This window comes from Microcaecilia unicolor, chromosome 4 (assembly GCF_901765095.1).
Source record: "Microcaecilia unicolor chromosome 4, aMicUni1.1, whole genome shotgun sequence".
Taxonomy (NCBI): domain Eukaryota; kingdom Metazoa; phylum Chordata; class Amphibia; order Gymnophiona; family Siphonopidae; genus Microcaecilia; species Microcaecilia unicolor.
This window is the reverse complement of record NC_044034.1, coordinates 218,441,236-218,466,604: the sequence shown is the minus strand read 5'-3', so window position 1 is coordinate 218,466,604 and position 25,369 is coordinate 218,441,236. Positions and strand designations below refer to the sequence as shown.

Genomic DNA, 25,369 nt, shown 5'->3' with positions numbered 1-25,369 from the left:
CCTCTTACTTAAAACCACACACCAAATCACACTCCTCATACTCAGTGGCGTTCCTAGAGGGGCCCACACCCGGGGCGGATCGCCGATGTGCCCCGCCCCCCCCGGGTGCAGCGCCCCCCCCCCCCGGCGAAAGGACACCCCCCCACCCCAGCAAAAGAACCCCCCCCCCGGGTGCACGCCTCTGGGGGGGTGCCGTTCGCCAGTCAGCGTCGTTCGTTTCCATGCTCCCTCTGCCCCGGAACAGGTTCCTGTTCCGGGGCAGAGGAAGCATGGAAACGAACGACGCTGACCGGCGGGCGGCACCCCCCCAGCGGCGTGCACCCGGGGTGGACCGCCCCCCACCCCTTGTTACACCACTGCTCATACTCACTCTACACCCATACAACCACAACTACTCACAAATATTTTCGTCTGCATCTTATATCATTTGGGTTTCAACGTGACATGTAAACAATATTAATTAGAAACAACTACTGTTGTCCCCACCACACCAGAAGTTAAATTGATAAAAAGTCAATACTGTTCATATCTTTTTATTGCGTTACCACTCTCAGTTGTCCATCCAAATACTTGCACTTGTAAAGCGCTCCTAAAACTGGTGTGATGACTCAACTGGACAAATTTGCAGCAGTTCCTTTGACTTGTTCTTCTTACATCCTCTATGGTAAATCTCAACATCTAAAGCTGTACAGATGGCACATGGTAAACTCACCTGCTGAAATGGGTAGGTTGGTGTAGATGGAGTTCAAAAGCACACTGCCACTGGAAGTGATCAAAACAATCTAAGAGGACAAGAAAAGAAAGGGATTTAACATACCTGGTGCCCCAAAATGCAGAATTACATAACAAAACCAATAGGTATGTGAACATTTCATGATCCCTGCTTTCCTTTTTTGGTATGGAAATTTGCATACAGATACAACATTTGTTACATTATTATTATTATTTATTACATTTATATCCCACATTTTCCCACCTGTTTGCAGGCTCAATGTGGCTTACAAAGTACCGTAATGGCATTTGTCGTTTCGGTTGATAATAAATACAAGATTGTGTTGTGGTCAAAAGAGTGAATCAGAGGTTAGGGGTCGAGGGGAAGGAGGATAGTAAATTGTCCAGTACGATCATTGATTTTGTTGTGTTGCTGGGTGTGGGGGTTTATGTTGGATCGGTGGGATATGCTTTTTTGAAGAGGTGGGTTTTTAATAATTTCCTGAAGTTTATGTGGTCATGTATTGTTGTCACTGCATACAGGAGTCCATTCCATAGTTGTGCACTTATGCAGGAGAAGCTAGATGCATAAGTTGTTTTGTATTTTAGCCTTTTGCAGTTTGGGTTATGTAGGTTTAGGTATGATCGTGCTGATCTGAGTTTGTTTCTAGTTGGTAGATCTATGAGGTCTGTCATGTATCCTGGGACTACGCCGTAGATGATTTTGTGGACCAATGTACAGATTTTGAAGATGATTCGTTCTTTGATTGGGAGCCAATGCAGCTTTTCTCGAAGGGGTTTAGCACTTTTGAATTGTGTTTTACCATATATCAGTCTGGCTGCTGTGTTTTGGACGATCTGGAGTTTTTTTGTGATTTGTTCTTTACATCCCATATAGATACCTTTGCAGTAGTCTGCATGGCTTAGGACCATTGATTGTATTAGTTTACGAAAGGTATCCCTCGGGAAGAAAGGTTTTATTTGTTTGAGTTTCCACATTGCATAGAACATTTTCTTTATTATGTTTTTTCTTGGCTCTCGAGAGTGAGGTTGCGGTCAATTGCGACTCCGAGTATTTTTAGGCTGTCTGAGATAGGGAGTGCGTATCCTGGGGTGTTTATTGTTGCGGGTTTGTAGTTGTTATGTTGGGATGAGAGGATAAGGCAGTGTGTTTTTTCAGTGTTCAATTTCAGTTGGAATGAGTTTGCCCATGAGTCCATGATGTTCAGGCCATCAATGATTTCATTAGTTATTTCAGTCAAGGCATGTCGGAAGGGAATGTAGATTGTAACATCATCTGCATAGATGAATGGGTTAAGGCCTTGGTTGGATAAGGACTTTGCCAGTGGGATCATCATCATGTTGAAGAGTATTGGTGATAAAGGTGATCCTTGAGGTACTCCGCAGTCTTCTTTCCACAGTGATGATATGTTTGAGTTTGATTTTACTTGGTATGTTCTGGTGGTTAGAAAGCCTTTGATCCATTTAAGTACATTTCCAACAATCCCAAAGTGGCCAAGGAGTCTTACTAGTATATTATGGTTTACCATGTCGAATGCGCTCGACATGTCGAATTGAAGGAGTATGCTTTTACCTATGGCTATTTCTTTTTTGAATTTGGCCAGGAGAGTGACTAGGACAGTTTCGGTACTGTAGTGGGAGCGGAATCCTGATTGTGAGTCATGTAGTATTGAGTGCTTGTCCAGGTATTCCGTAAGCTGTTTGGTTACCAGGCTCTCCATCAGTTTTACTGCTAGAGGGATGGATGCAACTGGGCGGAAGTTGGTAAGGTCATTTTGTTTTGTATAATAAGTACATCATTAAATGTAAAACAGAGATTTTATCCTCCAGAAACTAAGCAAGAAATGGCGTTAGCTGGTGACTCCATGTTCTAACCAATAGCAAAGCAGTTCAACAAGTGGGCACCTCGATGACGTATGATGAGAGTCTATTCTATAGTGGCATCTGGCTGCCCAGATTTGATAATAGAATAGTAATGTAACCCGGTATGGGCATGTTTTCTATTGGGCATCCATGGTTATACTAGCCACAGACTTGAACTGCAGGTGCCTAACTATGGCAAGGTGCGGCAGCATGAGCGAGGGTGGCACGGAGCCTTGACAAGACAGCCATACAGAGGGTTCAATGGTGAAACAAAAGAATTAACATGCTGGGAAGGGGGTCAACTGTTCCTTTCCAGGTAGGAGAAATGAAATATTTTTACACAGTCTTTGAATTCAGGGTATTCTCCTGTGACCCACTCCGGCAAGGCCAAAGGGTGCATCAGTCTGTCTCTCACAAATTATGTAGCATTAACCGGCATCCCTCTGGCCAGATTCCAAGAATAAAGTCCTGCAGGGTTCCAAGATAAACTTGGCCTACATGACTGTAGTGTCTGTAATTCACACATATTTGATGGAGGTATATGCTATAGGGGATATCCTGAAAACCTTGACTGGCTGGGTGTGCCCCGAGGACTGGGTTGAAAACTCTTGCTTTATAAAATAGCAATAATAAATTCAGCCGTATTAGCCTTAGCAAGCTGTTGAATTATCTTTAAACTCTGTTGTTTTGTCTTTAAAATCTTTCAGGGCTATGCTCCTCAATGCACGTTCTCTCTAATCATTGCATTTGACCCCTGAAGATTCCAAGCACAATTAGAAGTTAGCCCCTTCTCAACAAATTCATTAGAGATTGCCCCCTGATGCAGTATAGCTAAACAAAACTTGAGTACCAAGTTGCGACAGAATCTGTTGGAACAGAGTGTGAAGCTTCAATGGTAAATTATCAGTTTAATTCTATGTTGATGGGAAGTAAGGCCAGTCATTAAGGAGTGTAACCTGCACAGGGTGGTGGGTGCAGCTCTGGCTGCCTTGTGGGGCAGACTGAATGGTCCATGCAGTTTTTTTTTTGTTACATTTGTACCCCACGCTTTCCCACTCATGGCAGGCTCAATGCGGCTCACATGGGGCAATGGAGGGTTAAGTGACTTGCCCAGAGTCACAAGGAGCTGCCTGTGCCTGAAGTGGGAATTGAACTCAGTTCCTCAGGACCAAAGTCCACCACCCTAAGCACTAGGCCACTCCTCCACTAGTTCTTTATCTGCCATCATTTATAGTGTTAATCTGTTACTTTACTTTACCAGGTGCTTATATTTCGTTCACACCTCAAGCGGTTCGGAGCGGATTACAGAGTAAAGAGAATCAACAAGATTACATTGGGAAGTCAAGTTTCACAGCATATTACAGAGTGGATTAGCGTGCAGGTAAGTCAGTGTAATGCATAGATGCAGAGAAAGAGACTTTCAGTTTGACGTTAGACATTTTAAAAATGTCATTTTGGGGAAACAGATTTACAAGAAATTTGGTAAGATATATTTCTTGAATAGAATGGATTTAAGGCTTTACAGAATTGGGTGTAGCAGTTGTTGTCGAGCATTGGTGTTAGCAGGACGTTCCAGAATTTGGTGGCTTGCTAAGAGAATAGGCTTGGGAAAAGTCCCCTGAGTTGAAATTCTTTAAAGTAATTTTAAGATAGTTTTACAGAGATTCTTGAGTGCAGAGTTGTGATTAGAGAGAACATGCATTGAGGAGGATAGCCCTGAAAGATTTTAAAGACAAAACAAGAGAGTTTAAACATAATTCTGGCCTCTACAGGTAGCCAGTGTAGCTGGGCATATAGATAAGATATTTTTTCAGACTGAAGATAAGTCTTATGGCTGTGTTGTCTGCAGTTTGTGCATTAGGCTTTTAGGGCAGTTTAAGTAGATTATATTGCAGTAGTCTAACTTAGTTAGAATTAGAGCCTGTACTATGAGGCTGAGATGTTCTTGTGTAAAGTATTTTCCGTATTCGTCTGAGATTATGCAGTTGGAAGAAGCAACTCTTGACTGTCCTATTCACCTGTGTTTCCCAGGATAAATTTTGGTGTATTGTAATGTCCAGGATTTTGAGGGAGGGTTCTAGTTTGTAGGGTAAACCATTCACTACAAAGAAACTGTTTTGTTCTGTGGTTCTGTTATGGCCTGTCAGTAGGAATTTTGTTTTTATCACAGTTTAGTATTAATTGGTTCTTTGCCATTCAGTTTGTGATTAGGGTGATACGGAGGGGTATAATCGAACGCGAACGCCTATCTCCATGGGCGTCTATGTCCGAAAACGGGTACGTGAAGAGGAGGGACAGACCGTATTTTCAAAAAAAATGGACGTCTTTGTTTTGTTTCGAAAACACGGTTTGTACGGACCAAATGCCATGGATTTGTTTGTTTCTGAGCTGGCCGGGTTTTTTTTTTAGCGATAATGGAAACGAAAACCGGACAGATCAAAAACGTCCTAATCCGAGCCATTTGGTCGTGGGATGGGCCAGGATTCGTAGTACACTGTCCCCCCCTGACATGCCAGGACACCAACTGGGCACCCTAGAGGTCAGTGCGATGGACTTCCGAAACAGCTACCACATGCATAGCTCCCTTACGACGGGTGCTGAGCCCCCAACCCCCTCCCCCAAAACCCACTACCCACAAATGTACAACATTACCATAGCTCTTAGGGGTGAAGGGGGCACCTACATGTGGGTACAGTGGGTTTTGGAGGCCTCCCATTTACCAGCACAAGTGTTACAGGTAGGGGGATGGGCCTGGGTCCGCCTGCCTGAAGTGCACTGCGGTACCCACTAAAAGTGCTCCAGGCCTCTAGGACTTGTTGCTGCTGTAGAACCTTGGCACACCAGTTGACACCTGAAGACTAATGTGTCCGAAAACGTCCTTGATTCGAATAAGCATGTTTACTCACAGTTAACTGCAGATCAGAGGTTGTGCCCCACTGGCAAAGAGTCTCCCTGGTACTGAGATTAGCAGTAGGTCAGAGCTGGCAGAATGCTGTACAATGCCCACTTTCAGTAACGTGGGTAACACATGAAAGGGAGCTAAAACTGGCTTACAAAAATGGCCACTACCTCATGGACTACCGGAAACAAAACAGGGCACACTCTGACCCAGTAAGGAGAGGGAAAAGCACCATGGGAGTAGAGCCTACCAACTACCAACATCATGAGCATTTAACACAAGCTAGTGGAGTCACGGAGCCCAATACCCTACACCCACCACAATGCATTGCTGATGCGACTCTGCAGTGCGCATAACAGAAAAGGTGTCACACTCACCCAAGAGCCACATCAGAACCAGGGAAAGGCTGTCAGAGGATAGAACACATTCTGCTGTCATGGAGGTGGGTACGGCATTTGAGGCTGGCATACAGGCTGGCAAAAAAAGTTTGTAAAGTGGGTTTTTTTGGTGGGAGGGGGGTTAGTGACCACTGGGGGAGTCAGGGGAGGTAATCCCCGATTCCCTCCAGTGGTCATCTGGTCAGTTGAGGCACTTTTTTGGGACTTGGACCTGAAAAAAAGGGTCCAAATAAAGCAGACCAAATTCTCGTCCAAAACGCCCTTCTTGTTTCGATTATCAGCTAAAGACGGCCATCTCTTCTCGGCCGATAACCACGCCCCAGTCCTGCCTTCACCACGCCTCCGCACGCCCCCGTCCACTTTGTTCGTTCCTGCGAAGGAGTGCAGTTGAAGACGACCAAAATCGGCTTTCAATTATACCGATTTGTTCGCCCGTGGGAGAAAGACGCCCATCTCCGGATTTGAGTCGAAATAAGGGCGTCTTTCTCTTTTGAAAATAAGCTGGATAATGTTCACTTTATCACTGGGTCATATCTGGTCTTCAAAACCAAGTAAATGAGACCCACGTGTGACTGTTGTAATCACTGACAAAAAAACTCCTCCCACATGTTTGCATCTTTTTAATCATTTTTCAAAAATAGTTTAAACTCAATACTATCATTGAAAAATCCTATAAAGAGTGATTGGCAATTGGCACGAAGCTCACAGTTTGTAGTACCACTTATCTTAAAGCTCGTTGGACCCCGACAGGCACCCGTTTCGCTGCCGCTTTATCAGGGGGCATTAGCGTTAAGCACAAAGGCATTATGTGACCATTGGCTCAGACCTCTTGATAAAGCGGCAATGAAATGGGTTTTGAAAACTAGGGAGATATGACCCAGTGACAAATTACTACTACTTAACATTTATAAAGCATTACCAGGGTTACGCAGCGCTGTACAATTTAACACTGAGGACAGTCCCTGCTCGAAGGAGCTTACAATCTAAAGGACAAAAAAGTGCAGTCAATCAAATTGGGGCAGTCTAGATTTCCTGAATAGATGAATAATGGTTAGGTGCCGAAAGCGACATTGAACATAGTAACATAGTAGATGACGGCAGAAAAAAGACCTGCATGGTCCATCCAGTCTGCCCAACAAGATAAATTCATATGTGTATACCTTACCTTGATTTGTACCTGTCTTTTTCAGGGCACAGACCGTATAAGTCTGCCCAGCAGGATTCCCCGCCTCCCAACCACCAGTCCCACCTCCCATCACCGGCTCTGGCACAGACCGTATAAGTCTGCCCTCCACTATCCTCGCCTCCCAACCACCAACCCCGCACACCTGCTCCGCCATCCAATTTCTGCTAAGTTTCTGAGGATCCATTCCTTCTGCACAGGATTCCTTTATGTATATCCCACGCATGTTTGAATTCCGTTACCGTTTTCATCTCCACCACCTCCCACGGGAGGGCATTCCAAGCATCCACCACCCTCTCTGTGAAAAAATACTTCCTGACATCTTTCCTGAGTCTGCCCCCCTTCAATCTCATTTCATGTCCTCTCGTTCTACCGCCTACCCATCTCTGGAAAAGATTTGTTTGCGGATTAATACCTTTCAAATATTTGAACGTCTGTATCATATCACCCCTGTTCCTCCTTTCCTCCAGGGTATACATGTTCAGGTCAGCAAGTCTCTCTTCATATGTCTTGGAACGCAAATGCCATACCATTCTCGTAGCTTTTCTTTGCACCGCTTCTATTTTTTTTTACCGCTTCTAACATTTTTTTAACTGAACACAATACTCCAGGTGGGGCCTCACCAACGACTTGTAAAGGGGCATCAACACTTCCTTTCTTCTGCTGATCACACCTCTCTCTATACAGCCTAGCAACCTTCTTGCTACGGCCACCGCCTTATCACACTGTTTTGTCGCCTTCAGATCCTCGGATACTATCACTCCAAGATTCCTCTCCCCCTCAGTACCTATCAGACTCTCACCGCCTAACACATAAGTCTCTCGTGGGTTTCTACTCCCTAAGTGCATCACTTTGCATTTCTTTGTATTGAATTTTAATTGCCAAACCTTAGACCATTCTTCTAGCTTCTTCAGATCCTTTTCCATGCTTTCCACTCCCTCCCCGGTCTGTTGCAAATCTTAGTATCATCCGCAAATAGGCTAACTTTACCTTCTAACCCTTCGGCAATGTCACTCACAAATATATTGAACAGAATCGGCCCCAGCACCGATCCATGAGGCACTCCACTACTCACCTTTCCCTCCTCCGAGCGAACTCCATTTACCACCACCCTCTGTCGTCTGTCCGTCAACCAGTTCCTAATCCAGTTCACCACTTCGGGACCTATCTTCAGCCCATTGAGTTTATTTAAGAGCCTCCTGTGGGGAACCGTGTCAAAAGCTTTGCTAAAATCTAAGTAGATTATGTCTATAGCATGTCGATGATTCAATTCTCCAGTTACCCAATCAAAGAATTCAATGAGATTCGTTTGGCACGGTTTCCCTCTGTTTAAACCATGTTGTCTCGGGTCTTGCAACTTATTGGCTTCCAGGAATTTCACTATCCTTTCCTTCAGCATCGCTTCCATTACTTTTCCAATAACCGAAGTGAGGCTTACCGGCCTGTAGTTTCCAGCTTCTTCCCTATCACCACTTTTGTGAAGAGGGACCACATCTGCCATTCTCCAATCCCTCAGAACCTCTCCCGTCTCCAAAGATTTATTAAACAAATCTTTAAGAGGACCCGCCAGAACCTCTCTGAGCTCCCTCAATATTCTGGGGTGGATCCCGTCCGGTCCCTTGGCTTTGTCCACCTTTAGCTTTCCAAGTTGTTGATACACACTCTGTTCCGTGAATGGTGCTCTATCCACTCCATTTTCAGGTGTACGTTTGCCAGTCCCTTGTGGTCCTTCTCCAGGATTTTCTTCAGTGAAAACAGAACCAAAGTATCTATTTAGCAAATTGGCTTTTTCTTCATCATTATCTACATAGCATTTCGCTGTATCTTTTAGTCTCACAATTCCCTTTTTAGTCATTCTCCTTTCACTAATATACCTGAAGAAATTTTTGTCGCCCCTCCTTACCTTTCTAGCCATTTGTTCTTCCGCTTGCGCCTTCGCGAGACATACCTCTCTCTTGGCTTCTCTCAGTTTCATCCGGTATTCCTCCACGTGTTCCTCTTCTTGAGATTTTCTATATTTCTGGAACGCCAACTCTTTAACCTTTATTTTCTCAGCCACATGCTTGGAGAACCATATCGGTTTCCTTTTTCTCTTGCTTTTATTTGCTCTCCTTACATAAAGGTCTGTGGCCCTATTTATTACTTCTTTAAGCCTAGACTTCTTGTACGTCCTCCCAGCCCATCAGCTCCTTCCTCAGGTATTCCCCCATTTTACTAAAGTCAGCACGCTTGAAATCCAGGACTTTGGTTTAGAGTGGCTGCCCTCCACTTCAGCTGTCATATCAAACCAAACCGTTTGATGGTCGCTGCTTCCCAGGTGTGTCGAACATTTGACACACTATCCCCATTTTTGAGCACCAGATCCAGCGTCGCTCCCTCCCTCTTGGGTTCCAATTTGTCTGAGCAGAGCACTTTGGAAAGCATCCACGATCTCTCTACTTCTTTCCGATTTTGCAGACGGAACCTTCCAATCTACATCCAGCAGATTGAAATCTCCCATTAACAGAACCTCTTTTTTCTTTCCTAATTTTTGAATATCTGCGATCAGATCTTTATCTAATTCCTCTAATTGTGTCGGGGGTCTGTAGACAACACCCACGTGGACAGAGGTTCTATCATCTCTTTTTAAGGTGATCCATATCGCTTCTTCCTTTCCCCAGGTCCCTGTCATTTCAGTCGCCATGATATCATTCCTCACATACAGAGCTACTCCGCCACCTTTAAGACCCTCTCTATCCTTCCTAAATAGATTATAGCCTGGTATGTTGAAGAGGTGGGCTTTGAGCAAGGATTTGAAGATGGGCAGGGAGGAGGCTTGGCGTATGGGCTCAGGGAGTTTATTCCAAGCATAGGTTGAGGCGAGGCAGAAAGGGCGGAGCCTGGAGTTGGCGGTGGTGGAGAAGGGTACTGAGAGGAGGGATTTGTCCTGTGAGTGGAAGTTACAGGTAGGAGTGTAAGGGGAGATGAGGGTAGAGAGGTAATGAGGGGCTGCAGATTCTTTCCCCCTATCCATTAATATTTAAGTAAATATTATGTCTACTATTTGTTGAGTTGATCATATTGAGGAAGTAGACTGTTTGAGAACCTTTACATATAAATTTAGCCCCATAATGCCCACTGTTTAAAAAGAAAAGATGAAGATCTCCAGAGGAACTCTACATGAAGCCTATAGATATCCACAGGTACTAGCTGAGAACTCCATTTCTTCACAGGTAACATCTCCAGATTGCTCACAATGAAACGTGCAGCTTCTTACAAGTCTGCACTTGATGTTATAGGTACTTACAGTATGTGTATGAAGAATGAGGGTGATGCTCCTTAAACATGTTTCACCTTCTCTTAGACCACACCTGCGCAGTTCTCCCAAAACAATGAACGTATTGTTTTTGCAAACCTGAAAACACAAAATAACCTATAGAATTAGAAGATATGTCTTCATAGAAAGGGAAGTGAACGTACTCAAGAACCGCCCAGTAAAGGTGGTGCAGGCAAAAGTGGTAACATCTCGGGAAAGCCAGGGTTAAGCACAGGGAATGCTTAGTTGCAAAGATATGGAGAGAAGCCATAGAACAAGTAGAGGCTTTGGAACTACAACTAGGAAGAAGCAGAGATGACTAGATGAATAGGGTGGGGCTGGGGTGGGGCGGGGCCTGTGTCCTTAATTGTCTGACAACATGCAGAAAGAAAGATCAGCACAATAGTTGCAGATAATACATATCTTAATATCTAAATGTAATTAAAGGTATCAAATGCCCAAGAATAAAATGACAGAAAATTTGCAAACTTCAGTAAATATTTGTTTAGGTCTCTTAGGCAACTGAATTAAAGTAGATTTTAAAAAGTTTCAGTGGATGATGCCTATGCCTCTATAGAAGCCTGCAGCCAGTCGACCTCCTCCTCTCTCACCTCTCCCACTTGCTTGCAGCCCATCTGCCCCTCTCTTTTTCTCTCTCACACACATATATTTCCTCCTCCCCTCCAACCCTCTGTAATGCATCCCACCCTCATGGAAGAAGGAAGTTGGTCAGTGAGGGTGGGATGCATCATAGGGAAGGCCTAAAGCCCCGAGGCAAGCTGATTCAACTGTTGTAATTCTGCTACCGACGGCAAGAGGAGAAAGTGAGAGGGACCATGAGGAGGGAGGGAAAGGGTGGAAGAAGGAAGGGAAGGGAAGCTAGAACCAAGAAGGAGAGGGGGGAAGGAATGGGGAGAGACACTGGAACCGGGAGTGATGCAGGCACCTGGAGCGAAAGTTGGGGGCTTGTGTCTGGTGAGGCTTAGCCTCCCCAAGCCTTTTATTCCAGACACCTATGACTAGATGGTCCTCTAGTCCTTTCAGATCCAGCTGTGCCCTTGAATTGGGCTGACTGCTGGTGACCACACAATGAGGAACTCCCCATTTTGGTTTTCTTGGCATAATGCAGGAGTTGTTTGCCATTGCCATCTCCTGTATGGTGTAAGACATCACTGTGTTGCTGCTACTACTACTACAAATCATTTCTATAGCGCTATCAGTCATACGCAGCGCTTCACAATTGCCCAACATAAAGGGGCACGACCCAGACTAGCATTGCTGTCAGAACCTGGGCATCATTGGGCCCATGGGAATGGAGGAGTAAGCGACTTGCCCAAGGCCACTAGGAGCTGTCATGTGGTTTGAGCCTTCCAGTTCCCAACCCGCAGCACTGATCATTAGACTACTCATCTGCTTCCCTCTGGTCTGTATTCACTACCATATTCTCTGCAGCACATAAACACGGAACAGTGAAAACCATTTATTAACTTTGTAGGCTGAGGAGCTCAGCATGAAGGACGTGTAACCCCGAGTCTGTTTCACTGAAAGATTTCAGCAAAGAAACCTGTGACACTGAAGGATCATAATCCAAGATACAATCTTTAGATAATTTGCAACCAGCATTTTGAAAAACTAAAACAAGGAGAAAATATGTGAAAGGCAATTCTATAACTGGGTGCATGTTGTTGCACACGCCTTGTGAGAATAAGTGCACAGAAAAGCGGATCTTAAGTTCGTAAGTGCACTATGCTCTATTCTATAAGATAGCGTTTAAGTGCTGTAGTGTGTAACTTCAAAGAGGCCATATAAGTGGGCAGGGTGTGTCTTTCAATGCAATTTCTAAAATCCGTAAGTTATGCACATTACATAGGTGTGACCATTTACGCCAAACATAGGTGCACTAATGATGGTTTACGCTTGTCATGGTGACAAGATGTTGTTATAAAATAAGTATTCCCTGTGCTGCATTGAGACACCTAAATGGAGGCTCCCTGTAATAGAATTGTCCCCATAGTCATGGAGAATGTGCATGGCATTGGCCACTTGAGTAACCAGCTCAACTAAGCCTCTCCCTTATGTATAACAATGTTAAGCAATGGTGTTCCAAGGGCAGGACAGTGGGTGTGGTCTACCCCAGGTGCAGGCAGTAAGGGGATGCACTGAGCAGTCACGTGGCTGTCGGCTCTGTTGGTCCCCTGCCCCAGAACAGGAAGTTGAGGGGACAGGGGACTGGGAGAGCTGACAGCCATGTGACTGCTCAGTGCACCCCTTTGCTGCTTGGAGGGAGGGAGGAAAAGCGAGGGTGGGGGCAAGGGGTTCTCAATCTGGAGAAAGGGGGTGCTCCACCCCGGGTGGCAACCAAGCTAGGTACGCCACTGATGTTGACTATAATCTGACTACTACTACTACTACTTAACATTTCTAAAGCACTACTAGGGTTACACAGCGCTGTACAATTTCACAAAGAAGGACAGTCCCTGCTCAAAGGAGCTTACAATCTAAAGGACAAAAAATGTTCAATGCTGAAAATGTTCAATGCTGCTTACCTTTGATAGTATATAGTTACATTCTCCATGAACAGTGTATAGAGTACCATCATAGGTGGTGATATGAGAACCACCTTCCACGGAGCATGTCCCATGGCATATGATGTCCTTGCAGCTCCACTGGCCTCTGACACAGGTGCTAAGCAAAAAGGGAAATTCAAAAGTCAGGGGTGAGGAGGAGTGAATATTGGTTCACAAACATTCCATCTGGTCACACCTTATATTTGAAATGATGGAAAACATATTTAGATAATTGTGGCCACACAGAAGAATGAACAGGTAATTTGTGGAAAAGTCTATAGTCTTACAGAACAATTTTGCTGGATCCAAAAATATCGGACACAATTCAGGAAGACCGAGTAAATAAAACTGTTGTTCAAAGCTATGTGAGAGGCTGAGATGAATTGGGTGATAGTGCATGGCTGAGTCACAGACTCCAATTAGTAGCTGGTTGATATATAGGGCAGTTTCTATTACATGAAATATTACCGGTGGAGTTATAGAGCAAATTATATAAGGTGTCGCCAACTTTTAGGCAACAATATGGTGCATAAATGGCTGTATTCTATTTATTTACAAGAGTAAATGCATACTTAGGCACATAAACAACTGGACATACTTTGCCAGTGGGCATACACATGGGCGGAGTGTGGGCAGAGCTCACATGTACACATATTAGAGAATACTAGACAGGGCCATAGTGAGTTATGTGCAGGTGGTGCCCCATCCATTGCATCCTTGCTCGGCCACAATGTATTGTGCGGGGTGGGAAAGCTAGGGGGCATATCACTCGGTGCATGTTTCTGGCTTGGAACGCCCCTGGTACTAGGGCTCAATGTTCAAAGGATGTATGCTCCTAACTTTGAGAGTTATACTCCTAAATTGGCCTCTTTAAAAATTTATTGAGTGAGTACGTAACTTTCTGCTCCAAATTTTACTAAGGGCCCAATATTCAAAGGTTTTATGCTTCTAACATTGGCAGATCCTAGACTGACCTCTCCGAAAATTTACTAGCTTTGAGTGTCTAAATTTTACATTCAAAATTTGACTAAACTCCTACATTTAAGAGCATAAAAAGTGAGTAGCAATGGTGTGTGTGTGGGGGGGGGGGGGGGGGATTCAGAGCTGGGAAGAAAGCTAGGAACTTAGCACTGATTTTCAGAACTAGGCTTATAAATGAACCTGTCAATATTCAGAGAGAGGTGGTCAGCAGTATTTTTAAATGCTTACTGCCACTGGCAGAATTAGGCCCCAATATTCAATGCCAGGTCATGTCCAGACACCAGCACTGAATATTGGCAGCTGACTAGATTGTGTTAGATCATTAGCCATTATGCAGGTTCTGGCTGATATTTAATGGGTACCTGCATTTTTAGCATGGAGCCACTAGGGGAGGAGTGAGTGGGATTTGATCCTGACTCCATCATCCTGCTAAACCATAATGACATTCAGGTAGGTCTGGGGGAACCTATTCTGACTAAGGGGGGGGGGGGGTGGCAGGGAGGTGCCTACTTGTCATGGATATGAAGGAGGGGGTTGCTTACTTGTCAGGGGTGGGAGGGGTTGCTTTGTTGTGGGGAGGGAGGGGATCATTACTTGGTGAGGTGAGAGAGTGGTGTGACTTTTTTTGGGGGGGGGGGGGGTTGGGAGGGGTTGCTTCCTTGTCAAGGGGGTTGGTACCTTGCTGGGAAGGGTAGGGAGGACATTAAACCCTGTGACAGTGGTCCCAGAAGTTATGCGGATACTGGCTGATATTCATTGCCAGCACCTGCATAGCTAACGAGGCAAAATTAGAACTGTATTTTATGCTGTCTTACTTGCTCAGCTAGTTATGCAAGTGCAGGCACTGAATATTGCCAGCACCTGCGTAACTCCTGGCTCCACTGCCTGTATTACCTCTGACCTGCCCACTTGGAACATGGCTCTCCTGTCTGTTTTAGTTGATTTGAATGTGGATCCCTAAATATGTAAATATTGATAAATGAATAGCATTTCTAAGCATAAATTCTAAGCTGCTATATTAACATGAATTTTCAGCTAAACATTTATGCTCATAAATTTGGCCGAAAAAATGCACAAATTTAGGTGGGTAAATTTAGGAGCTCAGCTTTTTAAAAAATATTGGGCCCCTATTTTATGCTTATTCTTGCCTACATCTAAGCACAGGCATTTACACCAGCAGGTGTGAGTGGTCGTGCCTAGTAATACACATTTTTCTCTGCTACTTGTGCTAATATTGAGTTGGGAATTTCCTCAGGAGATTGCTAGACTGCTGTAGAGCTCTCCAGCGTCACTGAGGGGAGGGAGAGCAACAATGGATGAGAGGGGGAGAGCCCAGCCCAGGAGGAGGATTTATAAAGAATAACTGGCAGTAGGTGTCATAGTGGGATGGAGTTAGAAAGTGATAAAACCGATGGGATTAGTGAGCACAAGTTCTTTGGTTGCCTTCACCCCCACCAGGACCCATGAGGATAGGCCCAATAACCTAAGCCTGGATAAAGAGGAGGTTTTTGCCAATAAAAGCATTAACTGGATTGTGAGGAGTGCTCCGGGTAGGTAGAGAGGATTACCCAGCCCGGGAGCAGAACAGGAAAGAGCCTGTTCAGTACCAGAGTCGGCAGCTGGTGGAAGTGCCCCTCTGGAGGAAAGACAGACAGGGAGGTCTGATCCTGAGTGGGACAGTCCAGCAGGGCAGCTTGCTGCAGAAAGTGTTAGATTATTCTGCCCAAAATAATGGGTATTGGACTGGTGGTGTTTTTAAATATATAAAAACACCACCAAAATTTTGTACTGGCACTAAAACCTCTTTCAGCAAAGTAAACTGTTGGATATTAAAGAAACTTTGATATTAAGAAAAAGTATGAAATTTGGATAGCTGCCTGTTGCAGCATTCCAGTAAAGTTCTGTTTGCATAAAATACAAATCCTGGAGTGGAGAGTTTCTTTTGTGTGAAAGTGAAGTTATTTTGCTCCCAGACTGAGAAAGAAATAACACTTTTATAGTGACCCTGGTTCGGGTGCTGACTTGAAGAGCTAGCTGGTGCCTGGAACTGTGTGGCAAGACCAGGTTTACACCCAGGTAGACATCTACATTTCTAAGTTCCCTAGGTAAGCAATTCCAGGTATTTGCCATCAGATAAGTAAAGGACAATTTAAAGATACTCAGATACTGAACACCTTTAGATGATAGAACATGCAACATCATAAAGTCTCTTAGTTTAACCAGCATAGTCAAAGCAGGGAGAATCACTAAGGGATACGTATATTGAGATGCAATACCATAAAATATTTTGAATATCTTAATACATGAGACTGGCTTGGATGGGCAACCAATGTGCCTTTATTAAAAGAGGGGTAGCTCTATCGTATTTCCTTGCTGACAAGCTCAATAAAACCTTCAAAGAGAAAAGACATATACTAGAGGTGCACACCTCCCGTGGCTTGCATATATAAAAATAAAAAGGAAAATGAAACCATAACAATTGCTTACTTCATTTACAGTTGATACACACAACAGTTATATATATGTATATATTTTGATTGGCCATTTTAGTTATTTATTATATGTGTGGTTTCTTATTTATGATAAATTTATAACATTGCTCATTTTATTTTAAAAGTTGATACAAACAGCAGTCATGTATGCCTTTTTAGTTATTTATTATATGCGTGGGATATATTTGTGTTATATTTATTTTATGTATTTGATATGAAATATGCAAACATATATTATTTATATATTTTTTAGTTATTTATTATATGTGTGGGATATTGTGTTATATTTATTTTATGTTATATTTACTTTATGCATTTAATATACAATATGCAAACACATATATATGTAGCATGTATATAAGTAATTTTTCTAAATTAACATCTTTTGTTATTTCTGCGTTATGTTTTTAAACGTGATTTTATTTGTTTTGTAGCCCCTGAAGCAGCCCTGCTGGGCGAAACACAGCCTGTGTCGGGCTGATTTGTATATACATTTTAAGTATTATCGTTAATAAATTATATATTTTTTCTCATAACAATCTGCTCTGTTGATTTTCCAACTGCTTTGTAAGTGTTCTCAAGAGAAGCTGCCAAGAAGAAACATAAAAGGACTGAAGATACACCACCTCCAATATTTGCTTTCATTGCTGGACCTGGGCTCCAGTATGCATAGTGGCTGAGTCAATGGCAGGGTGTGAAAGGGCATACAGGAATGCTCTCTGGTCCACCTTACGGAAATAACAACAGCAGCCTACCTTAACCAGGAACCCAGATGAGAAACCCAAATGGATAGTGGGGCACACAGTAGGAAGTTAAAACCCCAGGCCAGAAAGAAGGGAGACATTCAGATTAGGAGGAGGGAATTTTCTAGGCCATGCCCTAGTTCTTTATATTTGAACCTAAAATTATGCATTTTTTAAACCTGATGTTACACTTTTTGAAGCCTGCCAAGGTATACCATACGATGCTTTTGTTTTCTGGTTTTTGGAATAAAGATTTTTGTGTTCTGAACCTGGACTCAACAATCTGCCATTTTAAGACTTCACTACAGGCCTGGACTTCACTAATAAATTTCTTTATCAAATTTGGGTTAGTTTTCCTTTTTCCTATCAATAATGATTTAATTTCAACCAAGAGTAGTATGAGATACTACCAGGTGCTGCATGCTGTGGTATAGGAGGCCCCTGGAGCATAGGCCTTGCCACCAAATTTACAGTAGCATTTGTGAAGTGGAATACATCCAGCGCTGTTGATGTCATCAAATACTGTGTCTGTACAACAAGAAAAGAAAATGAATGCATTAATAAACAGATACATAGATATGAACATATCTAAAAATACTCAGATTGATATTTAGCACCTTTGACTTGGGTAGGAAAGGCTCCTACTCGGTTAAGTATCAGTGTTCAGGTCTTTATCTGCTGTCACCTACTATGTTACTGGGTCCCCAGTACTTAGGCAGAGAGTGCCGCTGAATATTAGCACAGACCACCCTGGCACTATCCGGTTAATCGCAAAAAAACAAAAGGGGTTCACAGTTTCCACAAATAATACAACAACACAAAAAAAGTGGAAAAGGAACTGGTGTGAGATGGTATACTTTCCTTTACCCAGAGATATTTGCTCATGCGCTCCAACGTCAATCAGTATACAATTGTGCACTCACTGATCGACCTCTGATGAAGGCTTTCTAAAGCTGAAACACGGACCATGTAGGGTCCAAATAAAGTTTGATTTGGGAGAATCTTACCCTAGTGTTTGGATTGATCTCTTCAAGTTCCTTTTCCACTATCCGATTAATGCCAGGGAGTCCGGAGGCAGAATCTGATTGGTCCTGGAAATTCTGTGTCAGTACCCAGATAACTCTCCAGGCAAGTAGGAATGCATAAAATGCTGCCCTGATTTGCCCAAATAGTATCTGGGAACGGGCACTAAGAGGCCCTTTTACAAAGTGGCGGTAAGCCCAAAGTGGGCTTGCCAATTTGGAGCTACTGCCGGCCCAACAAGGGCACCGGCGCACGCCATTTCCTGTTCTGAGGAAAATAGGGCTCGATTTTGTGCCCTTACCGCCACCTCAATAGCTTGATAAAAGGGCCCCTGAATACCAACATTATCCAAATAGCTTCTGGAGTACTCCAAAGACCTGGATATTCAGTGCCAGTAGCTGGACATGGCCCTATGCTAAATATTGGATCACAAATATGTGCTCAGCAGGGTGACCACCATGGGATAAATGTCAACCTGATAGAGGGGCCCTTTTACAAAGTGGCGGTAAGACCAATATGGGCTTACCGCTCACTAAAAGGGAAGTACCACTGGGCTACTGCAGCAGCCTGGTGGTAGTTACCATCCCCAGCGTGTGCCACTATTAGGGCAGCAAATACTCCTTGATTCAGCCCAGGTTTATTCTGCCATTCCAGGACCTCTCTCTCCTTCAAGGGTCCCAGCGAGGGTACAGACAGCCAAAGACCCTGTGAACAGCACAATTCTAGCATTTATTACTTCCTTAACACCTCCCCCATGTCACTCAATAGCACCATCAATTTCCCTCTGCAACTTATGCCTTAAACACAACCACTGGGTCGGATCTCATTCCACCCATAAAGCTCACTCCCCCCCACCCCCACCTCAGAAACTCTGAATAGTTCTTTCCTATGTTCCTTAGTAATATCCATTTCAGTGGGGTATTATATAAGTAAAAGTGTTACATGATATAAAGCCCTTTTTCCTAATATAGTAACATAGTAGATAACGGCAGACCCCTGTTCCTCCTACCAGCACTGTTGCCTTTAAGCTGCCAGTAGGGGCAGTGCTTCAATATTGTTTCTTACATCACTAGGGACAAGCAAGTTCTCTCACTTTTGAGAATGTGATAGTGAAACAGCGCCCTCTACTTAGAGGGAACAGTGCCCACCAGTACATTTTGCTTTAAAAGAGGAAATGCACCAGTTGGAGGAAGAAGGGGGGGGGGGGGGGATCATGCTGATGGAAGCAGTATGTATGCAGTACCATTAGGATTAGCATGTAAAGTGACAGAAGTGTTCTGTTGTTGGCCATTGCTCTTCATGGTGGATCTTTGCACTATGTAGAAAAACATAGGAGACAATATTCAAACTATCTGTTTTTATGTGCAAAGCTTAAGAGTAAGTTTTACCTGCACAATTTGCGCCAAGGTTCAGAGGAGTAACACTCACATATGTTACCCTTTAAAACTTACCAAAAAGGAACAAAGTACCCTTAGATTTTTGCCAATTTTTGCATAGGTAGAATTTTCATGGACATTGTATAGATTTAAAAATCTAGTCTACACTTTGGGATGCTGCCCCAATTACAGGTAAAAGTGCATTTAGTTTCAGGTGGATTGAGGAGGGTGATTTTTCCATAGCCAGTGTAGGAGGGTTAATCACTATTTATTGCTGTAAATTGCTTTGAAAATTGTCCCCATCTTGGTAGTAAAAATGACATCAGAAAGTGAAATTTACCTTGTGGACAGAAGCAGCCATCAATGCAGTGTTCTTCACAGAACAGTGTCCTTTCGGGGTGAGAGCAGGTGTCTGCACAGGGTGAGCCGCATTCCTGGTACTCCATGTTAAAAGGACATACCGTAGCTGAAATTATTACCCAAAAAAAAGAAAAGAAGGAGAAAAGGAGATGTTACACATATCACAATTACTCTGACAACACAATTTGTTGTAGGAAGTACTTCCCTGAAGGACAAAAGAAGTGTTTATATTGCTTTCTGAGGAAATGCCTCCGAATGGATTAGTTTTGTGCATCTCAAGACTGTAACGAACCTGATTCTTCATTCAGGGTGTATATGGAATACAGTCTCAGTCTCTCAAATTTACTGCTAACTCTCACTGTACCAATTACAGCTTCCTTCTTAATATTTAACACATATAAATAATCTATCCAGATGTGCTTGAAAATTATTTTTAATCAAGCATGTGGCTCCCAATAAAATGGAAAATATTTCTGCATCCTTTTACCACACTTTCATGTTCTCCGGCTGCATTTCTTGGCGTTTAAGGATCTTCTTCTTCCCACCCAATTCACTACAACTGCTACTACTACTTATCACTAATATAGCACTACTAGATGTACACAGCACTGTACACTTGAACATGAAGAGACAGTCCCCGATCGACAGAGCTTACAATCTAATTAGGACAGACAAACAGGACAAATAAAGGATGAGGGAATTACTAAAGGGGGAATGATAAAACATGGGTACTGAACAAGTGAGTAAGGTTGGGCTTTTAGCCTAGATTTGAAGATGCCTAAGATGGAGCTTGACGTACTGGCTCAGGAAGTCTATTCCAGGCATATGGTGCAGCAGGATAAAAGGAACGGAGTCTGGAGTTACCAGTGGAGGAGAAGGGTGCAGATAAGAAAGATTTACCCTGTGAATGAAGTTCACAGGGATGAGTTTAGGGAGCGATAAGAGTGGAGAGGTACTGAGGAGCTGCAGAGTCAATAAGAGGAGTTTGAACTTTATGCAGAAACGGACTGGGGGGCAAATGAAGGGCTAATATGAGCATAGTGACACTGGCAGAATATAAGTAGTGCAGCAGAATTTTGAACAATTTGAAGGGGAGATTAGGGGAGATAGCTTAGTGGGAGACCTGCGAGAAGCAAGTTATAATAGTCTAAGTTACAGGTGATAAGAGTGTGGATAAGGGTTCTGGTAGTGTGCTCAGAAAGGAAAGGATGGAATTTGGTGATATTATAAAGAAAGAAATGACAGGTGTTAGCAGTCTGTTGAATATGTACAAAGAAGGAGAGAGAGAGAGGAGTCGAAGATGACCCCAAGGTTACGAGCTGATGAGATAGGGAGGATGAGAGTGCTATCCACAGAGATATAGAATAAGGGAAGTGGCGAGGTTGGTTTAGGAGGAAAGATAAGAAGCTCATTTTTGGTCATGTTTAATCTCAGATGGCAGTGAGACATCCATGCAGCAATGTCAGAAGTAATGTCAGAAAGGCAGGCTGATACTTTGGCCTGGATTCCTGCTGAAATTTCTGGTCTGGAGAGGTAGATCTGGGAGTCATCAGCATAAAGGTGATCCTGAAAACCATGGGATGAGATCAGAGTAACAAGGGAGGGAAGTATAGATGGAGAAAAGAAGAGATCTCAAGACAGGTCCCTGAGGTACACCATCTGATAGTGAGATAGACGTGGAGGAGGATTACTTAAGAACATAAGACTATACTGGGTCAGACCAATAGTCCATCTAACCCAGCATTCCGCTTCCAATAGAGGCTAATCCAGGTCAGTACCTGGCAAGGCACCCAATTAGTAGCAACATTCCATGCTACCAATCCTGGGACAAGCAGTGGCTTCCCCTATGTCCATCTCAATAACAGACTAGGGACTTTTCCTCCAGGAACTTGTCCAAAACTTTTTAAAACCCAGATATGCTAACCTCTGTTACCACGCCCTCTGGCAATTTGAAAGTGATACCTCTATAATGAATGCCAATATGGTGTTGCTTTAACAGCCATGGAACAGAAGACTGTTGTGCAGACTTGTATAATTGGTGCTCTATCTTCTGTTTTCTATGGGATTTCAGGCATTAAAAATAAAGGCTCTGGAACATTAAGGGCCTGATTCGTTTGAGACTTTTTTTTTTGCATTTTGTGCCTATGAAAGCAAGCTTAGGATTTGGATTTATTACTCACCATTTCCAAATTCAACTTCACAATGTCTTACATTCAGGTACACAAATGGGGAAGCAGAATTTGAACCTTGGCTTCCCTTGTTCTCAGCACACCCGTCTAACCACTAAGTTATTCCTCCACGTAATGAACTAGAATCTAAATGCCTATATTGATTTTAAGAATTAGGGGAGAAGTGGTCAAGCTATGTTGTAGCTTTCATGCACATTATTTGCACCTTAATGTTAATGGGCACCAGCATAAGTTAGATTGCTGTACTGTAACATTAGTGAAGTCACTGTGGGTAAATACTTGCATAAGTACATAAGTATTGCCATACTGGGACAGACCGAAGGTCCATCAAGCCCAGCATCCTGTTTCCAACAGTGGCCAATCCAGGTTACAAGTAACTACATTTTACGCTGCTTATCCTAGAAATAAGAAGTGGATTTTCCCCAAGTCCATTTTAATAATGTCTTATGGACTTTTCTTTTAGGAAGCTATCCAAACCTTTTTTAAACCCCGCTAAGCTAACTGCTTTTACTACATTCTCTGGCAACAAATTCCAGAGATTAATTACACACTGAGTGAAGAAATATTTTCTCCAATTTGTTTTAAATTTACTACTTTGTAGCTTCATTGCATGTCCCCTAGTCCTAGTATTTTTGGAAAGAGTAAACAATTGATTCACGTCTACCCGTTCCATTCCACTCATTATTTTATAGACCTCTATCATATCTCCCATCAACCATCTTTTCTCCAAGCTGAAGAGCCCTAGCCGCTTCAGCCTTTCCTCATAGGGAAGTTGTTCCATCCCCTTTATCATTTTCATTGCCCTTCTCTGTACTTTTCTAATTCCACTATATATTTTTTTGAGAATGTGGTGACCAGAATTGCATACAATATTCGAGGTGCAGTTGCACTATGGAGTGATACAAAGGCATTATACCATCCTCATTTTTGTTTTTCATTCCTTTCCTAATAATATCTAACATGGTTATTTTACCATCTATTCCAGGAGCATTGGGCCACAAAGCTGCAGCCCAATGCTCCTAGTCTGCATTTTAAAGGGGCTTGGCAAAGTTACTTTGAGATCCCCTAACCTCCAAGCTCTCCCCTCCCAAGCGTAAACCCACTCCTAAGGCACCTTGCCAATACAGACCCCCCCCCCCCCAGTACAATCCCCACCCCAATCTGAGGTCCTCCCCATTCTGAAAGGCCTACACATCCAGATCTACATCCTGCCACAGAATTCCCCCCTACCAGAAGAGTCTCCCAAGTCATGATACCCCCACCCTGGAGACCCTGCCACTCCATTCCTCAAAGGCCTCCCAGGCCTAGCTTTCAAAATTTCCAGAAACACTTACGGCAAAGATCTTGTGTTCGCCAGTCTTCAGGTCTCCCACCTGCTTTAGCGCACTGCCGGGAGTATTCAGCAAAGGTGTTACATAAGCAGAAGGAAACGACTTTCTTCCTGCATAGGCACAAGTCCATGTTGCAAGCCTTGATATAGGGTGTGACATCAACCAATCTATTGCAGTTGGAAAATGCTGGACCTTTTAATATTGCTTTGCAAGTGTTTGCCTATAAATAGAAAATGGAGTGTGTGGGGGGGGGGGGGGGTAGAAAAATATGGAGTGATATATTTCAATTCACAACAGCTATTAAATAAACATGTTGTAGTCCAAGTTTCATGACTAACAGTCCAGTGTCCACAGTCTGGGAGCATACTGATTTGGGATTTTTGCTTTTCCTTCAACCCATCAGACTGAAAATTGCAATTATTCAGAAAGAAACTTTTAAAGCCATTTCTGAAGGTAAACCAGAGGTATTTGAAAATTCCCCACTCTCCCTGTGAGTAAAGGCATGCAGAATGTTCCACAATAGTTGAACTTGTACCAGCAGTGAGCAGAAGTATTCCCTGGGGCAGGGATAGCAACAATATGTAATCTTATATTTCCAAAATTACACATTTTTTTTTGTCAGAAAGAGTACCAAACTGGTGCTTATATCAATGTAACTTTTACCGTGGAAATGTATGCAAAATCCATCGGTAAATGCAAGCTGTGTGAAAACTGTGTGACAGAGCAGTTCTTACATAGCCAATATGAAATGCAGATCTGTGGAGATCCTCAAATGCAATCCCACCCAGCCAGTTAGGTTTTCATAATACCCATAATGAATATGCATGAGATAGATTTGCATAAACTGCTTCTATTGAGTGCAAATCTATCTCATTCATATTCATTGCAGATATCCTGAAAACCTGATTGGTTGGATGTATTCATTGCAGGGGCTCTCAACCAGAATGTTGGGACACACTGGTGTGTCACTGAGAGCTGGGATGTGTGTCACAAAGGTTTGACATAAACAGCAAACACATGTATTCCTTAGCAACCATGTGTGGAAATAGAGGCACTTGGAAAGATGGGATAAGAGGAGGTACCTGCGGGATGTGAGAGACAGGGAAGAAGCTGAGGCTGGTGAGATGACAAGAAATAGATGCAGGTAAATGATGACTGAGGAGGATGAGGAGGGGATTGAGTACAAATGGTTGGAGAAGTAATTAGTTCTAGGGCATTGCTATTTGACCCTTTCCTGGAGGCACAACTAGTCAGTCAGGTTTTCAGGATTACAATAGTGAATATGCACAAGATAAAAATGACAGAGGCAGATGGTATATTATAGACTAATGCTAGAAATTGTTTTTTGCTTCTAACACAATTTGAAAGGACACCCTGTCACCATATATAGAGATATATCATTTTAAAATGGAATCTCAACAGTTGATGCAAGTGGCAGCAATTAAATTTACGTGTGACCCCTGCACATAAGCAGTATTCTATAAACCACACCTAACTTTAAGCGTAGCTTATAGAATTGCACTTTTTTGGTGCTGATTTTTTAGGCGCCATATATAGAATTTCCCCCATAATGGACATGTATATGCTAAAGTCCATTTTACAAAATGACATCCTACATAGTACTGTTGAAAATTATTACAGACTACCCCAGCACAGTGCTTGGGCCTAGTGAGGGTAGAGCCTGGGTGTTCTGCCTAGCTATCCACAGAGCAGAGATATTGTGACTACTATCCATGCAGAGGCAGATTTTAGAAAGGATGTCCAATTCAGAATAAGGACGTTCAAGCCAGTACATCAGCTATGGATGTCCCATATCATATATTTTAGAACAGGATCTGATGACACATAGCCTGTTCTAAAATGCACATGAGATGGATGTCCATGGAACATCCATTTTACAACTGAAACATCCAAACTATGAATGGGGCAAAACAGGG

At 43.2% G+C, this 25,369-nt stretch overlaps 1 protein-coding gene across 1 annotated transcript in view; it reads right to left on the bottom strand.

Annotated features, from left to right (window-relative positions):
- The window catches only part of LOC115469673 (mucin-5AC-like), a 158,962-nt gene that overhangs the window by 110,496 nt on the left and 23,097 nt on the right, over positions 1-25,369 (bottom strand). Inside the window, 6 exon segments of the mRNA XM_030202460.1 lie at positions 713-782; positions 10,362-10,469; positions 12,917-13,055; positions 17,564-17,681; positions 19,893-20,018; positions 23,436-23,652. Coding sequence (XP_030058320.1) covers positions 713-782; positions 10,362-10,469; positions 12,917-13,055; positions 17,564-17,681; positions 19,893-20,018; positions 23,436-23,652 — 778 coding nt within the window.